The 27,858-nt window shown below is 40.1% G+C and overlaps 1 protein-coding gene across 2 annotated transcripts in view; it reads left to right on the top strand.

Moving 5' to 3' along the window:
• The window catches only part of INPP4B (inositol polyphosphate-4-phosphatase type II B), a 251,431-nt gene that overhangs the window by 186,908 nt on the left and 36,665 nt on the right, over nucleotides 1–27,858 (top strand). For both annotated transcript variants that reach the window (XM_090288092.1, XM_090288091.1), the window contains exons 16-22: nucleotides 11,930–12,102; nucleotides 13,274–13,397; nucleotides 14,451–14,568; nucleotides 17,530–17,670; nucleotides 18,827–18,924; nucleotides 23,618–23,730; nucleotides 26,981–27,135. In XM_090288092.1, the coding sequence (XP_090144218.1) occupies nucleotides 11,930–12,102; nucleotides 13,274–13,397; nucleotides 14,451–14,568; nucleotides 17,530–17,670; nucleotides 18,827–18,924; nucleotides 23,618–23,730; nucleotides 26,981–27,135 (922 nt within the window). The remainder of the gene's footprint in view (nucleotides 1–11,929; nucleotides 12,103–13,273; nucleotides 13,398–14,450; nucleotides 14,569–17,529; nucleotides 17,671–18,826; nucleotides 18,925–23,617; nucleotides 23,731–26,980; nucleotides 27,136–27,858) is intronic.

Here is a 27,858-nt window from a genome sequence, read left to right as displayed (position 1 = left end):
TACTTATATGTTTTCTTTGTGAACAAGATTGTCCTTTTATTTTTTCATGTACTTAAACACACTTAGAAACATGTACTGTGTGCATAGCACCACATGCCTTCTATTTCATAATAAGTCGAGGACTCAAGAATAAAATCTGGAAGTATTAGAATCATAGATTTGAGTATGCCCTTAAAGATTCTGTAATTAAACCTCCTACAGGATGCAAAGAAGCTAACCCACGGCGTTTCTATCCATTTTCAGCTGACCTATGGCACACACCTCCACTGATAGAAAACCGTTTTTATTTCTAGAGTGACAGACCTGAGCTGCTGATCAAAATACATTTCCTTTCCTTTTATCCGTTGGCCCAGATCTAATCCTTTGTCCCAAACAGAACAAATTCACTTCCCTTTTCCACATTATCACCTAACATCTCTGAAAGCAATCATCATATCCATTTTTGAGTTGCCACTTTTTTGGTCATTTCCGGAGGAATAGCATGGTTCACAGCGTAACGTGGGAGGAACCCACCTCCTCACTTTTAGATGCTGTTCTATTAATGATAGCTTAGTTTTCATTAGCTACTTGGACAACCACATTTTACTGCAGACTCCACTGATATCCATAGACCTTGCTCAATTTGACCTATTTTTCAGGCTTCTCGAGATTCAAGTAATATTTAAGCACCACTGGGTGTTAGAAATTGTGAGGCATTAGGGGCACAAGGAGATTAAGACGCCGTCTATCTCAATTCTACTGAAAAGATTGATGTCTAAACCCATGACTGCACCCTAATAAATACCTGTTTCTTTCATCCATCATATCTGCTGTCCTGCCCAGGTTTATTTTGTTCACTTTTTATAAATACTTTCTGTCCATTCACAGAAGTAATGGCTGAAAATGATGGGGAAACAGAGATGAATACAGGTCTGTGAGGAACAACACTAAAAAGGACTATATGCATTGAAATCCACTTGCTAATCACTACTGTTTGGGAAGGTGTGTTCACCCACCTATGTATTTATCCGTTCCTCTTATTGTATTTCCTGTATTTCTCTCTGTCTTCACAAGAATATTATGAAATGCCCTGTGGAAACACCAAACATCCTGCCATTGAATACTTTTTCTAATGTACCCAGCTATCAGTCCTGACAAGAAATGCTTTGTCAGGTTTTTTTAATTCAAGTATAGTTGGGATACTCTATTCTATTATTTTCAGGTGTATGACATAGTGACTCAATACTTATATACCTTATGATGTGGTCACTACACTAAGTCTAAAAACTGTCACCATGTAAAGTTGTTACAATATTATTAACTATACTTCCTGCATTGTATATTTAACCTTCATAGCTTACCTATTTTATTTTGACAGGTTTTCTTCATATTATTAAGAGAATAACTTCAATATCTGTGCATATTTATGCATACCTGCATGAAAATCATTATATTCCAAAACTTATATTCAACGTTAGGCAATTATTTTAGTGGTTTCAAAACATGGCAAGTCTGTTTTAACCTGTAAAGTGCAAAGATTCAAGCAAAGAGCATCATTTTCATCAGAGGGCTTAATATATTAAAATTTCTGAATTCCATGAATTTCTACACATGAATGTTTAGAATTTCATGAGAAAGAAGCATGAATGAATCAGGCTTTTTAAAACTCATAGGCCAGCAGGTGAAACAATTTTTAAACTACATTTACAAGTTAAAAAATACTCAGTAGAAGGTAAACAAAATTAGAATTCCAGTAATAATTTACATGATGACATTTTTGAATGTCTGCTCTTATCAGAAAAATAATGTTTTCCTTTAAATTGTGCAGTGAATTACAATGTAACAAACAACGCTTGACTGAGAGCCAGGATAACTTGGCAAGTCCACAATTCACTTACGTGGCTACGTGACCTTTGGCAGACCATGTAAATTCTCTGGACCTCACTTTTGTTGGTAAAAGAAATAATCATCTCCAAAAATTCAAAATTGCTTCCAGTTATAAAATTTTATGATAATAATGATGCCACATTATTTGAAGTAATTTTTTTCTTTCCTTTCAGTCAGTGTATTATAAGGAGCACCTACTATGTGTCTGGCACTATTCCAAACACTGGGGGTACAACAATGAACAAGACAGATAAACACCTGTCCTCCTAAAGTTTATCTCCTTGAAGCTGAGAGACATTTAAAAACTATCACAAGAAATAAGGTCATTACATAATATGTTAATGGTGTCAAATGCTGTGGAGAAAATATAGAGCAAAGTAAGAGGGTTTGGAATATTGGTGGAGGGCAGGGGTTGAAATTCAGCGTACTAGTCGATGTAAGTTTCGTTGAGAAGTTGATGTTTAACAAAAACACAGCGAGGCAAAAGCGTGAACCATGTGGATACTGAGGGAAGGATTTATAGGATATAGAAGAAAGCTAGTGCAAAGGCCCCGAGACAGATATGTGACTACCATGATCATGAAATAACAAGGAAGCTTGTTTGGTTTGAATAAAGTGAAGAGAGAGAGCAGAAGATGGATTTAAAGAGGTAACTTGGGGGAAGAATCATGTAGGTCCTTTGTGTCGACTTTTTGTTTTACTCTGAGAAGAATGGGAAGCAATTGGAGGGTTTTGAGCAGTGATTAACCTTCTCTGATGTACATGTTAATGCCTAGGCGGTTATGGTATATTAGGCTATCGGCGCAAAGGGTGGAACCGTAGACTACTTAGTGAGCGAATGTAATTATCTAGATGAGATGGGATGATGGCTTGGACTTAGAAGGTGATGACTGTGGAGATGATGAAATATATTTGGATCCTGTACTTATTTAGAAGGTAAAGCCAACAGAGTTTTCTGACTTTGAAAGGGAAAATGAGAGAAAAGGAGGAGTTAAGAGTGATTTAATTTTTGGCCTGAGCAAAACTCGAAGGGTAAGGTGGCCATATACTCATTAGGAAAGACACTGGAAAGAACAGGTGTTGTGCTCAAGAGCAGAAGCTCATTTGGAACATGTTACATTTACATGGAAATGTCAAGTATGCCACTAGATGTAAGAATCTAGAATTCAGGAGAGAAGTTCAAGTTAAAGATATAAATTTGGAACTTGCCACTATATGCATGGTACTTAGAGCCACGTCACTGAATCATGTCAACAAAGGACTGAGTTTTACAGAGAAAAAGGAAATGACCTATATCACAGCTGGGGACATCCCACTGTTAGTATCTCAAAAAGATGTGTAGGGGCCAACCACAAAGTTGGATAGGACGTGGCCAGTATGGTAGGAGGACACCAGGAGAGTATGATATTCTGAAATCCAGGGTTAGAAGGAATCCCACGAGGGAATGCTCAACATGCCTAGTGATGCTGATAGGTCACATGAGATGAGGACCGAGAAGCAACTGAATTGAGCAGCGTGGAAGTCACTGGTAACACTGACAAGAGTAGCTTTTTTAGAGTGGAAAGAGAGTAACACCCAAGTCGATCAGGTTGAGGAAGAAAAAGAAAAGGATCTGGAGCCAACATGTATAGACAAGTCTTGGTGAAGCTCACTGTGAAAGGAAGCCGTGAAATAAGGTCGAAGCTTTAGAGGAGAGTCAAGAGTGGGTTGTTTTTTTAAAGACAGGGAGGTAACATCATGTTTGTGTGCTAGTGGGAATGACCCAGTAACAAAGGAAATACTGATAATGTAGGAGGAAGGGGAGAGAAGTGCTTGAGTGCTACTCTTCAGTAGATGAGAGGAGGTGAGATCTGCTGTACAGAGAGAAGGTCCTAGCTATGGGCGTTTATGGGCTTTCTCAGAAATAGGAGAGAAGAATGAGCATAAGAAACAAATGCAGGTAAGTAGGGAAACATTGTGTGACATGTAAATTTCTTTATGATTCTTTTAATTTTTTGAATATAGTAGCTCACATTGGGGAAGGTTGCTTAATATGTGCTAAAAAAAAAAAAAAAAAACCCAAAAAATATTGCCTGTATTATTTAATTCTCTCAACACTCATGCGAGTAATTGCACACATCAATGGATGAAGAAGTAGGTGAAATTGCCTGTGCCCTGTCACACCTACCCTAGCGCCAGATCCTGGATGCCAACTCCACCGGTTTAAGTGACCACGAGGCTGCACTGCTCTGTTCTTTCCAGGAAAAAGCATATCTAACCTTTCTCTCTACAGATAACTATTACCTTCTAAATAAAATATTGTTTTATCAGACACAACTTTGTGACATGGTGGGATAACTTCATGACAATCAGTCCTGTAGATATCTCTTAGAGGTCTGCTATGGGGTTGTACCTTATGCAGAAGTATTGCCATGCATTCATAATGACACTTGAAGAATTACTTAACGTTTTCATCAATCTCCTGATGTTCACAGCCACAGAGAAACTGGACTAGACAGAGAAAAGAGATTCATACCTCCCATCTGGGAACTTTGGGGCAGGTGATAATAGAATGGAATAGTGAAATGATACTGTGCACAGCACTTTTAAGTTGCATCAATTTACATGAGGCTTTATTGTATTTGTAGAAATATTTCTCTTAAAAAATGGTGCACTTTATTTCACTCACCTTGGACTTGACTAGAAAAATGACTGAATTCACCGAGTTCACTTCAGGATAAAATACAGCTCCTCCTTCCCTCCTCCGGATGCCTGCGCTACAGTGGGGCTTAAATCAACTCCGTATCACATCACTACCTGTCTCTTCTCAATCTTAGTTGCTGGACAAAATGTAAATGACAAGAGCTCTCCGATGCAGATGTCCTGGCAATTTCAGGTTGCTCAGTGACCTATGACCTATGACCTATGACCTATGCAGCTTATTCTTAAATGCTTAGCATATACGTAGGCCAGAGTCCTGAAGTTACAGTTTCTTCAAGGCTGAAAGGCAAAACGAGCCCAATGTGTGTGAGCGGGCGGATCCCTCCAGGTCTAGCATCAGCCCCCATGCCCGCGTTGTGCCGCACCAAATACAGGGAGCTTGTTTGATTAACGGATTTAGTTCCTGGAAGCTGTCTGAGCAGAATTTACTTAAGGCTTCCAACTTTGTGCTACGAGATGAGAAGTTTAACCAGGATATCAGTTGATGCATTTCCTTTGCTATTTTTCTAAGAGCAGGACTGGAAAGTTTTACGACGCTGTGTTCTCAGGCTGGCAGGATTTAAACAAACAAGGCTCCCCTGACACGAGAAAAGGTGGCCTTTGTTCCTCTTACAGCCGTTTGTCTTGAGTTGAACAGTACACTCATTTTTTAATACCTCTGGAAGGTTCCCAGATCAGTCACTTAGCTTGGATCGTAGTTCAGTGGCCACGAGGTTGAGTACATTTTAAGATACACGCGTGTCCTTTAAGACTTCCCTGAGGGAGAGGCAAAGGGAGCACAGCATAACCCCCCGGGTCACCAGAAAGCTTTTCTTGTTTGCCCTACATGAGACCTGTTAGTTCTGGATTTGGTCTTGCGTCTTTGCTTTTGGCTCTCTGTTCACACACACTCTGCACCTTCCTCCTTCTCTCCTGCCCCTACTCGTCCCATCTCGTCGCCCTACTATGGTGACTGCCCATCTCACTTTCCATTGGTTTTCCCCCCATAGCTTCAGGCTCAACGTTTACTTCCACGTTATCCAGCCTCTTCCAAGTCCTTGCGTCACCTCAGCCATTCCTGCCTCCCTTCCAGCCCCAGTATGGCCTCTCCTGCCTGTTCATGGCATTTGGCATCTTCAAACCAGGCACCCCACCCGGACTATTCCTACAAAGCCTCACTTTCGGGTGTTTACCACCCACAGCCCTTTAGCATTCCTGAATGCCTGCCGCCTGGGCCATTCTTCAAGTATTCAGTACAGGACTCAACCAGGAAAGGATATAATCTCACCAGAGATGGACCTTCTTGTCTGCAAACTCGCTCTTCTAAATGTGTTTAGTTGCTGCCCCATCTTGTACGGCACTAGCCAGACTCCCTGATGTTGAAGGCATTGCTTTCTGCCTCTTCCCTTCCCTTCCCTTCCCTTCTGTATCAACCTCCTTGAGGGCAGGGGCCATGAGTTGCAAGTATTAGTGTCACTGATAGAACCTCACCGCCAAGAGGTTCTATTTGTCTTAACAAATGAGTATAATTCTCATGATGGCAGTGAAAGGGGAGAAGAAGGGATAGAAGAAAGAGGTTAGAACTTGCTAATGAAAGATATATGCAAATTAACTTTTTAATTCCTGGACTGAAGCCAGGAGATGGATGATAAAGATGGGTTGGGATAAGCCTCAGCAAGTGTTTTCTTTCCCTATTGTCTGGATCAGCCTGGTGTCTGTGCTCCATGGCCCTGGGATATGGCCAGGTATATGAAGACCTCCTATGAGCAGGTTCTATGACCAAAGTTGGTCAGGCTTATTATACTCATGCAAAGGGGTTTAGCTATAAGATATCTGGGGAGGAAGCCTTAATTGACCACTCCAGTTATGGTGTTCATGTTCTAAAATCATACCTGTGTCATGAGCATATGTTCGTGACCTAGTCTTTCCTATAAGTCAGCTGGGCAACTGCTCAGCTAACAGCCTACTGAGCAGCCCAGCACCAAGGAATAGACAAGAGTCGCCCACAGTAACTATGCTGTTCACTCAGCTTTATTGATGCAGGTTCACTCAGAGTAGAACATCAACATGCATTAATATACTATTCACACTCTAAAAATCTAAGAGAACTGTAACACACACACAGAGCAATCAATGGAGGATAATGAACCCAAGTCCCAGAGTCGCAGTCTGCAGGTCTGGGAGGCAGCACATTAGGCAAGGGAGTTGTCAGTGTCTTGCAGAAAAGGATCTCTGAAGCTCGGTGGGCAGCAGGACAGACAAAGTCCTCAGTCCAGCAGGGTAGAGCCTCCAGCAGCCGATGCCAAGGGAGATCAGCGTGGCATGGAGCAGCGCTCTGGTATGTGGAGCTCAGCTGTCTCAGCAGTCGTCTGGAACCTGCCTCAGTTATACCTTGAAAGTGGTGTATTCCACCCTCTGGGTCTTTTTGATAAATGTCTTGGCACCCCTGATGCCAAGCATGGAATTTCCCCAGGAGCCTATGGTGGCACATAGGTGTTCTGCTTGGCACCCCTGATGGCAAATGTGAAATTTCCCAGGAGCCTATCAGCGGGTGGGTCTGCTCTGCAGACATGGCTGTCCTTATCACAGGTGCAGATATCTTAGGTGTGTCTCCTTGCCAGATGAGTCTGCTCTGACTTAGGTAGTTTCCCTCTTAAACCAAGGTGTCATAGCGGACTGGCCGCCATCTTGGTTGACCTGAGTGACTCCATTTTGTTTTATATACCTTATGCTACCTTGACCAGACCAATGCCATTTTATTGGTCCTGCTCTCCACAACCTGAAAAACAGGGCCTTCTCTCAAGAGGGGCACAGAGGCTGCCATATCTGGGTTGATGTGGGACATAAGTCCTTCAAAATCATCAAGGACTCTGTGGGCAAGAATATCTATTCCTCGCTTCCAGCTCCTAACCATGAACCCACCGCCCTTGTTCTGTGAGATCTGGGCATTATAGGAGAACCCCTTGGCTGTGGGCTTGGTCTCTGTTCTTCCCACAACCCTGACAATTTTATCACCCTTCTTCAAGGCCATGCAATTGCCTAGGTTCATAGTTCACCATCTTAACTTAGGTGAATCCCCAAAGCTGGGCTCATTTCTTCTCTTATCTCTTTGCATGAAGTTTACCAGGCATGCGATGTGTTAGCATCTCTTTGTTTTCTATGTCTGAAAAGTTGTGATAATGAAAATAACAATGGCTACCAGCTTGTGCACAGTTACTTGTTTTAAATGAGCCAAGAAGACCAAGCACCTGTGAAGAAAATGGCTGAGACATGGGAAAGAAAGCATTATGCCTGGCTACAGTTGGTTGGTATTTGGCTCATTTATGTTTCTCCTGAAGAAAGTTAAGTGCCATTGAGCTCAGAGGACATGAATGTCCTGAACAGGAAATAGATGGTGTGCGGAGGAGGTGAGGGCGCACCCAGCAGGTTCTTTGAATCCCTCAGGAAGCTTCTCTTGAATATGTTACAGAAACCAGTAAATGCCTGGAAAACAGGCTCCGCTTGGCCGGCTTCCAGCACACTTCACAAAGCTCAGCTGAGCCGCTCACATTTTGTTTTCCTGAGGAAACACTCTGCTGGTTGGTTTCAGGGTTTTTATACAAACACGAAAATGTGCTTTTCGTTATTTACCCATCACTGAAAAGAGCCCAGGGGATAGAACCAGAAATGTGAGCACTTTGGTACCAATGGGACTGATTAGCTCCTGGAGAGGGGTTGTGGCAGTGACAGTATTGTGGTGCCCGCTTAGCTACCCAGCCTTGCTGGATGTGTCATGAGTGTGTGTGTGTGTGTGCGTGTGCATGTGTGTGTAAAGTCTAAGCTGAAACTTAAAGGAACTAAACTCAGAAGAGTGGACCTATGGTTTTCAGGATTTCCTACTTTGACTAAAGAGTGCAGAATGGATACCATCTTCATCCTTATTAGGAAATGGCTTTATCATGAGGACACTATAAACACCATGTCAGATGTGATGTATGGAGAGACACCAAGGTCAAGGTGAAGGCACACAGTCTCAAGACTGTTAAGAAAATGCAGCTTTGTCCTTTCCTCAAAAACAATTTTTCAGGAGAAAATGAAAATATCTGCTGTTCTTTTGTGAGAGAGACCTGGATGCTCGTCAGGGCAAAATGACCATATCTGAACCGACTCCGGCCTTTTGGTGGCTGTCACAGCACGTTGTGTTTATTCCGGAACCTGAGATTCACCCTGAGGGAATATTTACAGGGAACAAAACCCGGAGGTGTCGCAATTTGCATTTGCCACTGTAGTTTTTCTTTATCTGCTGAATTGGTTTCTTCTCCAGAAAAAAAAACATAGAAGTATATGCTTCTGCATTAGAAGCTGCCTACTATGTTTAAGACATTGTACTTTGCTCCAAAATTTGTAATTTTACTATTCATAACTATTGTTTTTATTGTCATCTTCCATAAATTTTAGTCATTAAAAGTGTATATAATTCTAGTAAAATGGACATACTGGAATCCTGACACTATCAGACACGTATCTAACAACGCTCCTAAGTTTTAGAGTATCAGCATACAGTATTCCCTCATTTATCGCCGGTATTACGTTCTAGACCCCCCGCGAAGTAGGAACCTTACATTTATTCTACACTCTTAAACCTACGTAACTTTAACAACATACGTATACAGTACCACAAAATCCCACGATATAGCGAAAAATCCACGATAAATAAATATATGTATTTCTTTTTCTTTATTCCAGGTTTTCACTTTTATTTGAGCAGGACTAGAAATCAGACTTTTTAATCTTTTCTGATTGCAATTTATGATAAAGAATCAACTGGTCAAATAAGTGTGAGGATAGGCTTAGAAATGAATAAAGAAATTATCCCGATGCTAATAAAGACATCTATGAAAATTCCTTTTTTAAAGACCTTAAAAAAAACCTACAGTCATATTTAATTGGAGCTGTCACTTGGTTTCTAACAAGGGAAAAAATGTGGACTCAAGGCAATTTCCCAGTTTCTAACTAGAAAGAGCATATCACACTCATGACCAAGTTTCTGACCACTCGCCACGGGATAGTACCACGCGTGGTGCCTAAAAGCATAAAAATGCGCTGGGGAGCTCAGCACACTATCAAGAAGTTTCAGTTACTTGAACGCAGTGATCAGGTTGGTCCTACCTCAGCCTGAGAAAGCAGCGCCACCTGCTGCTCGAGCCTGTTTACGTTTGCGAATTCGTTAGTAGAAACTCATTTCTACAGATCTCAGCACAGAAAACTGGTTTGTTGTCTGTTGTCTTTTACGATCTACATGTGGCTCAATTTATTGAAATATTTGTTTTCTTTGTGTGTGTGCCTGTTTTAGTCTATACCTTCATATTGAGGACACTAATTAAATAAGAGAGTGGGAGAGAGAATGGGGCATAAAATACTATAAATATGAAAAAAAACTGAATATAGAGTATTCCTTCTTGGTCTCTGTTGATATGTCTTTTATTCTGAAAGTAAACAATGTTCTCCGTTTGCCTTTGTACTTTAGTGATGGCTTTAGAATCAATAGAGAATCAGTGTTTGTTTACACTGAACCATTGTTTATATTTTGTCCAATGCTGCCCCAAAGTTGAGTCCTTTGTTAAATGATTACAGATTTAACAGACCTTCATTGAATTTCCCTTTCTCTAGCATGTTTTTTTTTATTTATAGCATAACACTTAATTCTACAGTATTTTAAATAACTCCCAAAGTTCCTGATGTGTTTTGCATCACATAAACATTAACATCCAGGACTAACAAGACCATACCTTTTTATGAAGTTGAGGTCATTCATCACCTTTCCAACCATTTTGGTTTATTTTATTGAGTGGATGACACCACAGCGTAAAATAAACCAGTGACAGTAGACGTGGTACCGTAGTGATTATGACTCTTTTTATTGTTCCCCATAAATCTTTCCAGGTCTTAAGTGGTTATTGACCAACTCACATTACTCATTTTGGCTTACATTTTGGCGCTGAGAAATTCATATCATTTCAGATCCTGATCCGTAATTAATTTTTCAACATGCACTCATTTCTTTAAATCGTATCTGTCATACTATTAACTTATTGATATTTTAATGGACTGTCACACAGTCCGCAATTTGTAATATTTGACGTTTGTCAGGGCTTTGATTTTCTAACACACTGAAAATCGTGTCTATATCATATCCCAAAGTCATAATTTTATAATTGAAACACATGAGAAATCTAGGCATACCAAAAATACAGAGAGTTCTAATTTTGTATGTTGATTTGAAGAAAAACGTACTCAGATTCCAAATACTGTTAAAAATATGATTTCCTCATGCTTGTCTGTCTCTTAAAAGGCTTTTGTTATATATTTTTTATAGTTTTACTCACTCAATTAAAACTGATTGAATACCTGTTATTTGTTAGGCACGACACTAGGTTCTGAAAATGCCACGTCCTCAGTGAACTCCCTTTCTTGCTGAGCACCGGTGCATAGGTAGTTTCAGAACAGTGAGGGAAGGCAGCTGGGGGCAGGAAAGGAAGGGAGCTCAACCCCAACTTTGGTAAATGGGTCATGTTACTTATACCAGTAGTTAGGGGGAAATCCTGGAAGGGACAAACCCTGGATCGAGTCGGCAGATTAGTTGAGCGTTTGCCAGGAAGGCGTGCCCGGGGCAGGTATTCCGGGATCGAAGACGAGACGTGCCGAGATGCTGACAGGAAAGAGAAGCATAGGTTTGGGGAAATGTGTTCCGTCCACTGGGACTAAGACTGCACGTGAAAACGTTTTGAGAGATGAGACTAGACAAGCAGCAGAGGTCAAGTAACAGATACCTTTATGCATTTGGACTTTATTCTGAATACTTTACCATTTAGAGATTATTCTAAGAAAGGAAGCCAGAGGGCGAGTGATGGGATGGAACTCACACCGATCTGAGTGGGTATGATGAGGGAGAAAGATGAGTCAGGGAGTGGAACAGACAGGGATCCCAGGAGAGAGGTGAGCACTGGTGGCAGAGGGCAAGGGGAAGGGACTGTCTGATGGGTCATTGCAAGAGGAGCGCTGATTGAGTGACACGGGTAAGGTGAAGACTGTAGAAGCCCAGGAAAACGTGTGTCTCCAGCATGGGAAGGGTTTGTTGGCACCGTCCATGAAGATAAACGCAGTGCCCAGGTTAGAGGTGAGCCAGGAGGAGGGGGTTCTAAGGTCAACATGTTCAATGCACCCTCAGGGAAGGCAGCTGCTTACAGACGTCTGGAGTTCAGGAGAGAGATTTCAACTGAAGATCTTCAGTTCGAATCTTTGTAGGTCCTTAATGAGATGTATACCTTGCCTGAAAAAAAATAATAAATTGGTTCTATCGTGCAAGACCTTCCGTGACCGATTACACCCCTTTCTCCCCTCCCAGAGGACTGGTATGAACAGCTATACCCCCTCATCCTGACCCTGAAGGACTGCATGGAGGATGTAGTGAACCGGGCCAAGCAGTCCCTGACCTTCGTGCTCCTTCAAGAGCTGGCGTACAGCTTGCCCCAGTGTCTGATGCTGACCCTGAGAAGGGACATTGTCTTCAGCCAAGCGGTAGGTGGCTCTTGTGTGGTGGGCCCAGCGCAGTGCTGGGTTGTTCAGTGCTGTCCTTGGTGAAGGCGGAGGCCTTCCCTGGGCAGTTTTATTTTTACAAGGATTCTTTCCCGATAGTTTTGGTAGCTAGTTTTTCTTATTCATAATAAATATGAACCCAAAATCACACGGGACGATTTGTAAGAGCTTAGTGTTTATTTCTGAGAAGAGGTGGCCAAGTCTCTGAAACGTATCTCCTATTTCGCGGAGCAGAGACGTTGTAAAGAAAAGGGTCATCCATGCTGTCATCATGTTATGCCTTGGGGTCTCCGCACAAGACACAGTGGAAGGGAGGGGACAGCTGCCTTGCCCTGCAGGTCACCAGCTAGGACTGGCAAAGGGGCCTGTGTGCACCTGGCCTTTTATACATCTCCCTCCTGCATCCCAGGGTGGGCCTCATAATGGTCTCTTCTTTCATTTATAAAATAAAGTTGCCAGCAGGAAGGCCTGTACAGGACGACCAACAACACCACCTCCTTTGCCCCCACCCAGCCCAATTCAAGGACACCAAGGCCGGCCCCATCACAGCGGCTGTGGGAGGGCCTCCCTTCTCCCCTCCTGCCTCTGCCCATGATCAGGTTTTATAGACAACCACAGGGAGGGTGAAAGACAGAAGACCTCTTTTTCTAAACACTCCAGGCAAAGGGAGTATTGTAAGCAAACCATCCCATCCCTCACTGCTTCATGGACGGTCAGTGACAAATAGAGCTGTGTGTCAAGCATTAGGCTCTGACTGACACACATGTCTTGACTGAGTCTTTTCCATGACTCTATGGAATGAGCACCCTTGTCTCTAATCGACGTGTGCAGAAAGCATTTTTGAAAATAATAATGAGTCTGGTAAGTGTTAACTAACTCTTTATGGTTTTACTGCTAGAAATGGTAGAGACAGGACTTGTAGGCATATCAACCTGAACCCAGGGCCGTCCTCTTGTCTCTGTCCAGCGCTGCTTTCCCCAAGCCTCGCTCGATCAAAGACTGTCAGCTGGGCTCAGCATGGAACATGGAGTGTTGTTACACATACTTGAAATTTTTAATTAAATCTCTGATGCCTCAGAAGTCTTTAATATTTTTAAATTAAAGTTTGCTGACCCCCATCAATTTCTTCAATTAATTTTTTTTTTTCTTTTAGCTTGCTGGATTGGTTTGTGGTTTTATCATCAAATTGCACTCAAGTCTGCACGACCCTGGCTTCCTACAGCAGCTTCACACAGTGGGATTGATAGTGCAGTATGAAGGTCTGCTCAGTACATACAGTGAGTATGGATGGCCTCAGTACATGTGAAAGTCATACCACTATTCACAGAATACTTGGTCCTGAGATTCTTCTGTTCAGCATAAATATGGGAAGTAAAACTTTATTGCATCAAGTATTACAGCAGTAATGTAACTTTTCATTCTTTGCATTCACTTGGTAACTGTACTTTTACCCCATTATGTTATGAAAATCAGATTATAGATTATTTCATAGTGGAGACCTAAGCAGCCACCTGGCTTTTTTAATCTAAAAGAATCTTTGCCATCATAATTTCAATTACTAGATTTTTAAAGTCCACCCCTCTAGTGTCTAGAACTGCGCTGTTCAATTCATAGTCTGGAGTGGCTATTGGGCACTTGAAATGGATCTAGTCCAAATTAATCTGTACTAGATGTGTACACCAGGTTTAAAGACTAGTCAAAAAAGAGATTTATATTAATAATTATTTTTTATTAATTTATAAATGAAATGACATTTTAGATATATTGACCTAAAGTAAAATATATTAATAAAATTAATTTCACCATTTTATTTTAGTCTTTTAAAAATATGACTACCAGAAATTTGAAAATTATATATGTGACTCACATTCTGTTTCTGTTGGACAACGCTGATCTAGAATTCTACTTGATTACCTCCATTTTAGGTTTTATTTATCAGTGTATTTAGATATAAAACTAGCCTGAGCCCCCTAGGTAGGATCTTCAATTCACCCATCACTGTTATTTCTAGAAATTAAATATCAGTGTCATGAATGGAAAGAGATCTGCGCAACACTTTGTTTCATAAAAGTCAAAACATCTTTTCAGCCTCCCAGCAAATGAATACGTCCTTCCTTCCCCCAAAGGGCCCATGACCTGATCGAGTCCGTTGGCATGGCTTTTATTTCACTGATGACGACCTTCAGTCTCTGAGGAGAAATGTTGAGAATGGATCCACTGCATTCGTAAACTCATTTACTAAAATGGTAGCACAGATCCCAGCAGTGGACTACCAAGTGACATTTCCCTTCAGATAGTGTGCTTGTGACCGGGCTCCTTTCCCTGTGCAGGTGATGAAATCGGAATGCTGGAGGACATGGCGGTGGGCATTTCAGATTTGAAGAAAGTCGCGTTTAAAATAATTGAAGCCAAGTCCAATGATGTCTTGCCGGTGATAACAGGAAGGCGGTGAGTGACATTCGTGTCCCAGAGACCAAGCTCTGTTAGATACTTGCGTTGACTCTTGACTAAGGAGCCAAGGAGAACCAAAGTTTGCTTTGGACACTTTTGTTTTGTTTTCTTTTCCCTTTTGGTGAGAAATAAACGTAGGAGACATGGCAGGGGAAGATCTTGAAAAACTCCGAGAAGTCTCATGACTGTAAGTTGTATGGTAGTGACGTTGAGTATGGTATTGCTCCCCCATGAAATATGAGCAGTTCAAAATAAAAACTTGCATGAGAACACTTTCCTCTTTATTGCTTTCTAGCGTAAAGGTCTGGATATTTTTACTTTTGCTGCTGAAAGCATTTGGTTAATAGCATCATAATTCTTGAGATGACTTCATATTAAATTCTGTTAAAAGCAGCAACATTTTAGAAAAGATGTATTTCTATGTCAGGGGCATATACCACCATTTTTCTTAATTATTTTTGATAATTCACTCCCAGACTGAGATTTCCGAGAATGGTTTTAAATAAATAGCTTCAAGGGTCAGCACGTGATGGGCAGAATATCAGAAATAATTAAGAAAAGGAGGACCTATAGTATAGATCTCCCACAGAAGAATTATATCCTATGGTAAGTCATTTCAATCAGCAGTCCTCCAAATTTTAACCATTCTGCTGTTAGCACTCTTCAGTGCTTCCTGAGGAGAGTTGATTTTTGAAAACATTCTCAGTCCACAATGAATAAATATGAATGCTCTAAAGAGAGAGCCTTGTCCACGCTAGAGAGAGATGAAGAAGAGACTAAGCAAGTTCAAACTAATTGTTCCCTTGACTACAGTGAACGTACAATAATTATTTTAAACTCTGTGTGAAGGTTGACTTGAGCTACATGGTTGAATGAAAGGTGGCTGCTTTTTATACATAAAGAAAAACCACATTCTCATAAAACGAAATATCCCATCTGCCAACTAATGCTTAATTTGCCATTCACTGGAAGAAAGAGGAATAAAATTGTTCATTACACACACCTGGAAAATAGGACCCCTCTAAATACTATAAAGATTCTTATCAGAAGTGAGGAACTGATACTTCTATCACAATTTGTGAGGGACACATACCAGGCTATTTTATGTAGGCAGAGTACAGGATCCTGTTTCTGAGGGGATTCTTCAGGCTGTGTCTACATTCAAAAGTTATTATAGAGACGAGAGTGGGACTTCTAGAATGGCCAGAGGAATGGCTCAGCAGCTCTGCTCTTCAGAAAGCAACGTTACCAATGGACAGAACTGTCTGAGACAGTCCTCTTAGGATTGAGGGAACAATGCACACACACATTTAGCACTTGTTCATGGAAAACACATGAGCATTGGATAAAACAAATGGGGGTTCTATGGCCTTCCTGCCAAGGGCTGCTCCCGTCACGGGGTGCTCCCGTCACCTGCAGCTCCGTCTATGCAGCATTAGCAGGGGACGGGAGCCCAGGAACACCCACAGCTTCCCGTCCAGAGAAGAGGACCTGGCTTGATTTGGACTGGAAAGGAGAAAAAAGCACACTCTGAAAAGTGGTCAGAAACGGTGGTAATTTGGGTCATTTCATCCATGAAAACATCAAAAAAAGAATAATTACATCAGACTAAATTCAACAAATTACTCTAAGAATTGTACATAGAACACACAAAACAGCACTTAGAGAAATTAATAACATTAAGTGGAAAGACAGTCCATGTTCACAAATGAGAATTCCCAATATTGCTTAGATGGCAGTTCTCCACGAAATCATCTATAGAGTCAGTGTAATCACTGTGTAAATCTCAGTTGTTTTTTTTTTTTTTTTTTTGCAGACACTGGCAAGCTAAATCTAAAATTTACCTGAAAATACAACAAATCCATAATGCAGAAAACAATTTTATAAAAGAATAACAAAGTTGGAGGACTTAATACTTTCTGATTTCAAACTTACTCTAAAACTACAATAATCAAGACCATATAGTACTGGCGTAGTATATACATATAGATCAAGGAAACAGAATAGAGTCCAGAAATAAACTATTACCTTTTGGGTCAATTTCAACAAAGGTGCCAAAACAAATGAACAGAGAATCTTATCAAAAAATGTTGCTGTGACAATCGGTTATCCAAATGCATGGGAGAAATTAAAAGATTTCACAAAGAGATTCTTTAATTGTCCTGTGTCACACAATATATGTGTTATGATCCCAGAAGTCTATAAAGTCCTAGAATCACATGCATTTTCCAAAATTCTGGGCAAAACTCTACATTTCTATATTCAGGTGTTCACACTGTCAAGTTTGAAAATACACAAGTAACTATTCTAGTGGGCTGTATTTTTGTGAATCCTAATTTAAGTTTTCAACACTAAACACTAGGAGTAGTTTTTAATGGAAATTTCCAATTTCAAAAAAATGCACCTGTTATATGCTAATGTTGCAAAATAATAAGGAACTCCCAAAGGTTATCCTTAAGTAATGAAACTATTACATTTTCATCAGGCCAACACAGAATGAGAGGTTCATCAATAAAACTATCAGGCAAGGATTGTTAAAAATATTATAAATTATTTGCCTTATTCAATTTACTATATTAAAAAAAATCCTTAAATTACTTTGTTAGTCTTGATACTGGTTGGGTTTTTAAAATAACTAAATCAAGGAAACAAATATCGAGGCCCTTATGCACATGGCTCTGATCTACAAAAATGACCTGAGACTTTCTTCCTTCCTGAAGGAACTCAGAGTAATGCTGAGAAATCAAAGATGTAAACCCTTTATGCCAGGTAATGTAATAGTGAAGTGAATGAAATGATTATTGAATAACTTAATAATAAAATAAGTCGGTCACAGCTAAAAACCTGCCAGTGCTATCTTTTCCAGCTGTTTTATTGTTTGTCTCCAATGAATCTAGAATAACATAAAAACAAATGAAGTGAGCGATGCCGCTTCTCTTTGTCCTCCACTTTCTTCAGTGACCGTTACGTGGTGGAGGTAAAGCTTCCGGCAAGAATGTTCGAGTCTCTACCTCTCCAGATTAAAGAAGGGCAGTTACTTCATGTGCATCCTGTACTTTTTAACATCGGAATCAATGAACAGCAAACTCTTGCTGAGAGGTAAGTTTTGGGTAGAAGATTGGTACTTTAGGTTTTTTATTTATGTATGTATTTATTTATTTATTCAATTACAGTTTACATTGAATATTTTTTTGAATAATATTGTTTCAGAGGTACAGCATAGTGATTAGACAATCCTATACATTACAAAGTGTTCCCCTCCAGGATTTCCAGTACCCACCTGGCCCCATACATAGTGATTACAATATTATGGACTATATTTCCTTTGCTGTACTTTCATCCCCGTGACTGTTCTGTAACTGCCGATTTTGTAAATCTGAACAGGCGCCTAGATTTTGAAAAGGAGTTAGTGGCAAAATATGTTTATTTCTAAAGAGGAGAAGGAGGCCATTTCAGTTTTTGGTTTTGTTGCATTTGAAGTGGGGTGGGACAAGGCATACTCAAAATTTTAATTGGCATCTGGAAAATACAAATTTGAATGGAGATATTTGGCTGGAGACACACGTATAGGAAACCATTTCCATAGCAACCTATTATTGACAAGTGGATTTTAGGTTTAAACCTAGGAAATGCTTACAGAAGACACAGGTTCAGCGAGATACAGGTAGAAGTTTTTATCTTGAGAGAGATGCAGAGGAAGGAGCACCAGGGCAGGGCTCTAGGCCTTCGTGGTGTGGACGGGGGAAGTATTGGCGGAACTGCCCCCTGGGAGACTGGAAGGGTCTGCGTGTGCCTGTAGTGCTAGACAGTGTGCGTGAGACTGTCCCCAGCCCAGAGGCCAGTCCTTGTCCCCGGAGCCCCCCTCAGGGCCATGGGTGAAGAGGAAGACCGGAGGGATATAAAGAGAGTGGGTAGTTTATTTTGTATCTCAGAACTACAGTCCTGCCGAGGTGGGCAGACGAGCATTAAGTGAGTATCAATTATCGATGAAGCACAGGGGCTGGTGTGTTAGACTTGATATTTCATTCATGTTTCTATTGGTGATTATAAGCCTATTTTGGTGTCAAAAGGGATGGATGGAATCGGCGCCCTGGGGACCGGCCTGTGTTTGAAATCACCTTTGCGCCATGTTGCTAAGAAGAGGAGAGCAGCTCCTTAGGAAACTATTGCCATGTGTTTAAAAAGGAAACATAACGCGTGTTCTTTTCAGGGGTTACTTTATGACCTAGACCTGTTTACTTTTTACTATTTTTAGGTTTGGAGATGTTTCTTTACAGGAAAGTATTAATCAGGAAAATTTTGAACTTCTGAAAGAATATTACACGATATTTATGGAAAAGATGCCTCCTGATTGTAAGTATGCGCGTTACAGAAGACAACAGTAACCATTGCTTGATTATAAATCTTCCGAAGTGTCAGACATAGAGGTCAGCGGAGGGAAGAAGCATGCACCGGCTATGGGAGAGCAAATCTGAGATGATCTGAGCCAGAAAGGCTGAGCGCAGAGGTGGCCTGGCCGACACCTGCCTTGGTGCTGTGATTGCTTCCTTGGGCGTGTCCCGGGGCTCGCATTAGGACGTTAATGTCAGTGCCCCCGGAAAACACCCAAAGTTCAAAAATCTCCATTGAGTCCAGTAGAAATTTTTGTCATTCTCAACCATACGAAAATCTTTACTAAAGGTTTAGATGTCTGATTTATGAGCTACATCGGATGTATCACACATACACAAGGAGAAAAATCGGAACACAAGTCCTATAGGGAATACAAAGTTATAGAAAGTAAGGAACCAATTATCAGATATACTTACTGCAATATTTATGTGAAACACATTAGGCGTCCAAGCCTATAAAACTTTTATCTGCACGTTTGGAGTTTTATTTTTTGGCCATTGTTTAGTTTTATTATTTCTTTTCCCCACAAAACTAAGCGTGTAACATTTGAGCAGTACCAACTCAGAGAATCAGGAATGTCTTCGGAGTTCATTTATAAGTGGTATAAATATGTGGAAATGTTGAGGTATTCACAATGATAAGACACTAGGTTTTAATAAAGTAAGGAATATTTTAATATTTTACCTAAAAGCTGTAATAAAAGTCTTCCTGTCACTGAATCACTAGCAATCTGTTCACTGAACTATTGATATATATATATATATATATATATATATATATATATATATATATATATTCTGACACTTAGTTTGAACTATCTTAAGTGGCTGCGTGCTTAGGTCTTTTCATAAAACAGTGAACCTTGCCTCAAAATATTATAATGGCATATGTATGTGCATATGTGTATAGTGAGAACATTTCACCTGCTGATTTATTTTATTTCACATGAAATATTTTTCATGCCAAAATGACATTAAGTACTACAGGGAGATTCTTTGGCAGCCAGCATACTTACAGATTTCAGATTTGTTAATTACTTGAAAGTTTAATAAATATAAACAAGTCCATTTTTGCATTAGTAATTAATGGGAAGAGGGTTTATTTAAGCCAAATAAAGAGATCTTAGGAATGAGCAAAGCCTTTCCTGTAAATCCTTGCTGAACCTTCATCTGAATCCAGAAGTAAGTATCTGAAATTGATGTCACATAGAACTATTTTGACTGTGAAGTCTGCTCTGTCTGGGGACTGTGTGCTGTGGCTTTCTCCCTCCACATTTCCTTTGGATATGATGTAGTTCTCAGATAGTTGTTCCCTCTGCCTTGACTCAAAGGTCCATGAAATCATGAGGACCCACCTCCCCTCACACCCTGCTTGGCCTCTTGGATCAACTTGGGAAACCAGCGGGGCAGGTGTGAGTGCTTCTCTCTCTTCTTGCTCTGACCTCCCCATTGGGTTTCATGATCTCTGAAACCTTTCAAAGCCCCCTTCATGCCCGCCTAGGTCATTAGACACTTAAATTTGGGCTTAGCAAATAAAATAAAGCACTTCTAAAATCACTACCTCAAACTGTTTCGTGTTTTAGCATCACCGTCCCATTTGCTACGTGCTACGTGATTTGGAGCAAACTGATGGTGATTTAATTGAATGAAATGCTTCTTTCTCTACCCAAGTACCAACTTATTATATCATGTCAGCTCTTTCTATTCTCTCTTGGTAATAGTGCCCATGTCTTGCCCTTTTTACAAACAGAGGAGATGGATATTGTCACACGGGTCTGTTGGAATGCTTCCATTTGTTGAGTCCTATATCCGCACTGTAACGGTGAGCTGGTGGCCCTGGGAGCTAAGAAGGAAAATCAGAATATTGTAACCTAGCTTTACAATATTTCATATCCCTGTCCAATACGTAGTTGGTTTAGTAGCTCCACAATATTCAGATGACTCTCCCCATTCCATTTCATTACTCTGCCACTCTTGGTGTTGACACTATCCTACATGTAGTCCCTTCTTGACTCATGGATGGCTGGCATGAACTACTCCATGCTCAACTAAGAGGTAAAGAGCTTTTCTTCCCACTTGCATTTGACAAGGGTCCTGAGTTTTACTCACTGGAACGTCACAGGGTTCTTCCCTACCCCTGAAATCATTGCCAAGGTCAGAGTCAGGTTCGGCTTGGCTTAGATGTAGATGCACGTCCCTGAACTGGTTCTGATTTCAAGGGTGGTGGGATTGTACCCATTGACTTCAGAGTGAGAATGTCATTGATCCCATGTAGATTTTATGCCTGCTACATGGTGGGAAATGGGTGGAACAGGTGCTGGGAAGGCAGCTGGAATTTCCATTTCATGTTGGAACATTCTGACAACCTACAGTCATTGCCCACGAGGTGATGAAGCTATTGCCTTTGCCCCATTCGTGTTACAGTTCATCAGCTGAGAGTTCATTTGTCAGCACCCTACCTTTGACTCAGGTCATTGTTATATTCAGAACTCTTGTTGAAGAAAACCCCATTTGACAAAATAAGGAGAAAGTGGGTCCTCAAAAGTGCCTCTGGACTTGCCTATTCTGTTCCTTTGGGAAGCAGTGGGAGTCAGACCCTGGGTTTGTGTCTGCCTGGGCATGTGGATGAGAACTTTTCCACTTTGGATAAATTCTGGCTTTTGCCTGAGAAAGTAAACATCCTGTCTGAGGCCAGGAATTCTCTAAAGAGCTACTAACATCTTCCTCTGTTTTTCAGGATTGACACAAAATTTTACAATGTAGTCTCTTCTGCCAAGAATTTTGTTAATTATTTTCCACCACCAGTCAATGAATTTTGACAGGGTTATTGTCCTTATTCTGCAGATAAGAAAATAGGGACAGAGGGTTAAGCAACTGGCCTAAGACCACATGTCAAAGCAGAAGCAGATTTGACAAGAGAAATCATTTTCCTGGAACTTTGGTTCAGTTCTTTCTTTAAAAACAATTATGAAAGTTGCAAACAAACAGGAAAAAAATCATAAAATAACAAAATACCCAGGAATTCATCTGTCAGCCTCACAGAGTTGGCAAGAAAGAAATATTTCCAGTTAAAGTGGTATCTCCTTTCAGCTGCCCTCTCTTACCTCCATGCCTTTGAGAAAATCAATACCCTGAATTTGGTGTTTGGCATTCTCATACACATTTTTACTCCAAGAGTATGTAACCATAGAAGATAGGGTACAGTTTTGCACATTTAACTTGACATTATTGCTGTTATCCTGTAGGAATCCTCTTATAATTTGCAATTTTTGCTCAACATAGTTCTTAGTATATATCCATATTGATACATAGAGCATTTATTAATCTGACCTATTATATATTGCATTGCAATACTATGTAACAGTTTACTTTTCTCTTTATGAAATTTAATTTTTTGTTTAATACTCAACAAAAAAAGCAATGAACATTCTTGTATCTTTCACCTTTTGATTACATTCTTCAACCGCATTTGAATAAAGAATACTCCTATGGAGATGGGCAGAGAAAGTCATTGCTCTGTCTAAATTTGTTGTTAGAGGAATCCGAGACTGAGTAGCAAAGACAAGATTTATTGACTATATTCACATTTGAAGAGACTGACTTTCAGTCTCAAACCAATCCATGTTCCAAGTATACCATAATTTTCAGCAGGTACATCAGGACCTATCATTCTATCTTGAAATCTCACCTGTTAATTCACAAACTAGTCATTGCTTATAATACTTCTTTCAGGAATCTCTGTGGCCTGCAAGATTTTTGTCAGGTTGAAAAAAAAAGTGGCAGCAAGCAAAGTACTGTATCGATAGGGATGTGCTCTGAATAAGCCAGGTTTTATCATTGCAGAAATAGGAATAGTGGCTGAAAACTATAAGCACATCAAAATAATTTCCTTCTAAAAGGCATGCCATGGGGAGAGGGGGGCAGATTAGTAAGCTCTATGCTGGAGCACTGTCTTTAAGGGCGAAGAATGCCACTTGATTTCTATTTAGGAGCTTTAGAGTTGGTTGGAAATGGCTGATTAAAAAATCTCTATGTCAACAATGAAACTAAAATATTTTGAAAAAATTGTTATGCTTTATTCTGGAGTCTCAGAATTCTGCAGAAACTGGTCCATTGTGTTCACACTGGAATCACCTTTAGTACCCACAGCTCACTGGGAAGACACCCACATAGATCTGGAGGAAATTAGTGGAGTAGGGAGACTAGGTGCTTGATTTGACTCTGCCTCTCACTATGAACCTTGTGAAAAAAATCACCTAAGCATCTTGGGCAGAAGGTTGCCCTCAATCAGTGCCTTGCAGAACTTTTATATCTACCTCATATATTCTCTTGATTCAGACTGGCTATTCCGTAGTGAAAAAATGGAAGGTTATATCTCCTGTCTCATCTATGCCATACGTGGATTGAAGCAGTCATCAGCATTAGGAATGTTTTCCTTGCTAGTATAATAGCGTTATATGGCCAGTTGATATCACCGCAGTCACACAGAACAGGGAGTGGGGAAAATGAGTCCTTTTTCTAAGTAAAGGATAAGCCTAGAGGATTAATAAGTATGATTATCCTCACCTAGTCTGCTCAAAAAAGCATTTGCAAATATATTGAAGAAAACTTCATGAGCACTTAATACTGACACTGTTTTTTCTCCTCCTTTTCAGATATTTCACATTTTCAAGAACAAAATGATTTAAAAGGATTACTAGAAAATCTCCATCAAAATATCCAAGCCAAAAAAAGGAAGAATGTAGAAATCGTGTGGCTGGCTGCCACGGTAAGGAAGCCCTGTCCTGTCAGAACTTACTTGCTGTCCTCATGAGGTCCAGCGAGCCTTGCTGGGTGTCTGCTGGGTAGGGGCCCACCTTTACACTTGAGTTACCAGGTGTCATCCTCCATTACCTGGGAGACTGAGCATTTTCAGTGTCATTGGTGGTGCTTTCAATAGACTAGGACACAAATTGGAAGGAGAGGAACTCAGTGAGAAAGACTCCTGTCCTACTCATTGGCTTTTCTCTTAAATCCTGGATGTGTTTGACGCTTTGAGGCTAAAAGGAAGTGTCTTTAATTTTCTTGATGTCACATGTTTCAATGTCAATTGCCCATATCATGCTCCAGAGCCTTATGATTTTAACACAATGTGGTTATCAGACCTCTGACCCCCAGCCACAGTAAGACTCCTGGACATATTGTTCAGTTAATGAGCTTGTAAATGTGTTTGTTAATTTAGATATTGGCATAGACTATATTCCTGATGGGTTGCTCTTGGGGTAATGAGCTATATATGTTATGGTTCTTTCTCATTTAATGGCACCCTCAGGATAGAAGATCTTCCTGCCTTTCCACCCCAGATTTCTACAAGAGTGAGCAAAAGAATCTTGCCTGTGTTTTGTAAGCCCTTAATCTGGTAACCATTCAGACATAGGTCATAGGATTTTGCTAAACATTCAGACCCTCAGGAATGGATCTTTTCATTAGGGAAGGCACACCTTGGACATCTCCATGATGGATTCCATGTTTGTAGCTTTCTTCTCAGCATTACTTATGTAATTTGGAGACACATTAACCCATCTTCTAGTATCTAAAACAGATACTAGTATCTAGTGTCTAAAACAGAGCTCTTCCCCCTACTGCCAGGGCTTCTATTATAATCCAGTATTATTTCTTCTGTTCTGTGGGAAAGGAATGGATAAATTACCATGAGTCTAGATGTAAAATAATTTACCAAGAGCAAGACAGAGGAAAGCTGCTTTAGTTTTCCTTCATGCCCTCTTGGAGCCCCAGGGAAGAGCATCAAAGATAACAGTACGAAGCAAGACCTTCAGGCAGCTCATTTACTCTGGTCCCATTTAGCACTATACTGAATCATGTGAAGGGGGTTTTTAATAGTTCTTTCCCCAATGTGGCTGCTGTTTATGTTTTCAAACGCTACTATGGTGGTTAATTCTCACAAAAAATTCACAAAGACAGGTTGTAAGTTACGTTTGCTATTTCACTAATAACATGTTAGCATGAAGGAAGTTTAACCATTTACAAGGTTCTCTGACAACTTGGGGACAGATACATGCCATTATATATATATATATATATATAATGCAGTTGTGTAAATGGGAAAATGAAGGATGCTCACATGCAAACACAACATATATTTTGTCTTAGTATATGTACTTTCCTATTTGAAAATATAAAAATGTTTTCCCATAACTTCCATTCGTTTCTGAAATATTTTTCTTAAATGTATATATACTGACCAAATATGATTTACTCTCCACTTCCTGTTGCATGAAAATACCTGCCTTTATGAATACACAGCACCCATAGTGTGGAAAATTGGCACTCTGTGGGGACACTGACTTTATTATTAATAGGATATCTGTAGTCTGATATCTCAGTTTCAATATCCTGTAAACCAAGGACCATGATATTATGCTTAAAATGAAGAAATAGAGACATCCCTTTTGACATTTTCCAAAAAGCTTTACTTCTGCTTCTATTTCCTTCCCCCTCCTCGTCTTTAAGTCTATTAATGAAAATACTCCTTTTGATAAATCTTTACATTCTAATTGAAAAATATAAAGCTATTTGATTTTATTTTAACTGAATTCTTAAAAATAAAAATGAGACTATAGAGACTAAATGCCCATCAGATGTGTGAAATTAAGTTCATATACTTCAAAAAAGCTGTAGAAATGCAGAGCCCAAGACCCAACCTGTCTACGTTGATGGAATTGTCCCTGCATATAATCATGACAATATATTTTTTAAATATCCATTCTTTAAAAAAGAAATCCATCTCATAAGTGGGCATTGAGGTTTCTATTTTATTATTACGGTATAGTCCAATCTTTGTTCTTTTATATTAAAAAATTTTTAAATGCAGTTTATTTGAAAGGATTAGAGTTCTCTAGATGGAAAAAGATTATACATTGAAATCATGCTCTTACATTTCTTTAGTCACTTCTATTGGAAATGGTGAGAAAGTACCAAAGGTCGAATAAGGAGTGGTAAATCCTAGGTTAAGTATAAGAATCACTATTAAAATACAGTTTAAGCCCTTAATAAACTTTATTATTATATCTCTCTTCAAAGCAGGCAACTATTAAGGCCTGCTCGGTGGCAGATATTAAAGCAAGCTTATATTATATTCCATTAGATTCATTGTAAGTGCATGTTGCCTAGCATTGTTGATGGAATGATTCACTTGTTAACCATAAGGTGATGAGAAGAGAGATTATTGTTTCTCCTGATTTATATAAGAATAACAGAAAGAAAGAATTACAGAGAAAAACAGAATAGGCTGGAAGTTAAAGACCTGTTTCTTTGAATTAAGTAGACTCACATCCGCTTCCTGTCTCTACTCTGTTGTACACAAGTTACTTAACCTATCCAAACCTCAGTGTCCGCCCCTGTAAATTGAGAATAATCATACCTACCTCCGGGGTTCATGTGTAGCTAGTTGAATTCAAAGATGTGTGAAATTTGTTAGCATGGTGCCTGGTACACAGTAGATGTGCAGTTAGCAGTGCCCATAGGTGGGGAGCTGCTCCTTATTCTTATTAGTCGTACAGACGAGTGGTTAGTGGTTCCCTCATCTGCTGCACTGGTACCCTGTGGAACCAAGGCTGGCAAAAGTTGTATTCATTACTTAGGGTTCAAATAAAGTATCTTATCCAGAACACATAGATGGTTTTTCTCTTCACAATGAAGATGTTGTTCCTCAGCTGTGATCCTTCCCGTTAGCCACTGCAGCTCGGGCCCCCTGTCCTTGACCACTCCTGCCTCTGCTTAATATTTCCCCTCCGTGCGGCTTCAACAGCCACAGACCTTGCGAAGAACTCTGTAAAATCTACTCCACTAGCATTTGAAATGAAAAGGTGCTTCTGCTACATTCAACAGGGCAGACTGAACCAGTTGACAATCACGCGTTAACCTGCATTTGGTGTGTTTAGACAAGAAGAGTTTGGGAGTCCCATCCTTTAGAGTAATCAAACGGCGGACAATAAATCGTTCATGCCTCTGTGTTACAGATTTGTCGCAAACTAAATGGCATTCGTTTCACCTGCTGTAAAAGTGCCAAAGACAGGACATCGATGTCAGTGACGCTGGAGCAGTGCTCCATCCTGCGAGATGAGCACCAGCTGCACAAGGACTTCTTCATCCGGGCCCTGGACTGCATGCGAAGGTATTCCGCTTGCCTGGATGGCTTTTCTTTGAAAGTCATTTTAAGGTCACTGTTGTTTTTTTGTTTGTTTATTTCTGAAATCCACATTTTACTGGAGGACTAACCATCTAGTAACTTCAATGCATTTCCATGGCTTATAGCTCATGACAGGAACAATAATGTGCCTTTAAATACTCATTTTAGGCAGCAGAAGAGACTGTGGCTAATTTTCATAATATGCCTGGAGATTCTATTTTGTTAACTCATTTAGACCTAACTTCACAGATGCTGGTCTTTTCGTATATAATACTTGAAGAGCACAGTTTCTTTATCTATAAGTGGTTATGAGTATGCTCAGAATAAAACTAAGGCATGATCCAAAGAACACCTTTCCAAATTGCAACTCACAGGTGATCTTTCATGGGTTGCAGGGCGTCCAGGTAGGTAACCTCCTTCCTAAAATTATTTTCACATTGTTCGTCATAAAGATGGGGAGACACTGATTCTTTAACATAGAGAATTAACATTGGTTCTCTGCTGACATTTAAAATGCAGCGCCTGAAGTCATGTTTCTTGATTCATTTCCCCAGTAATTAAATCTAAAGTCAAAGCCGTAATGGGAAGGGAAAAGTGCCCCATTCACAATGTCTGTCAGCAAGGACGCACGTTAATTAAAAAGTTAAACGAAATTGTCTTTGCTCCAAAGACTGATCCAGAGCACACCAGGAGGCGTGGGGCAGGCTC

This window comes from Furipterus horrens, unplaced genomic scaffold (assembly GCF_987537825.1).
Source record: "Furipterus horrens unplaced genomic scaffold, mFurHor1.1.pri manual_scaffold_10, whole genome shotgun sequence".
NCBI classification, from domain to species: domain Eukaryota; kingdom Metazoa; phylum Chordata; class Mammalia; order Chiroptera; family Furipteridae; genus Furipterus; species Furipterus horrens.
Note: the sequence above shows the minus strand (reverse complement) of the source record. Positions and strands in the feature narration are given on the sequence as shown.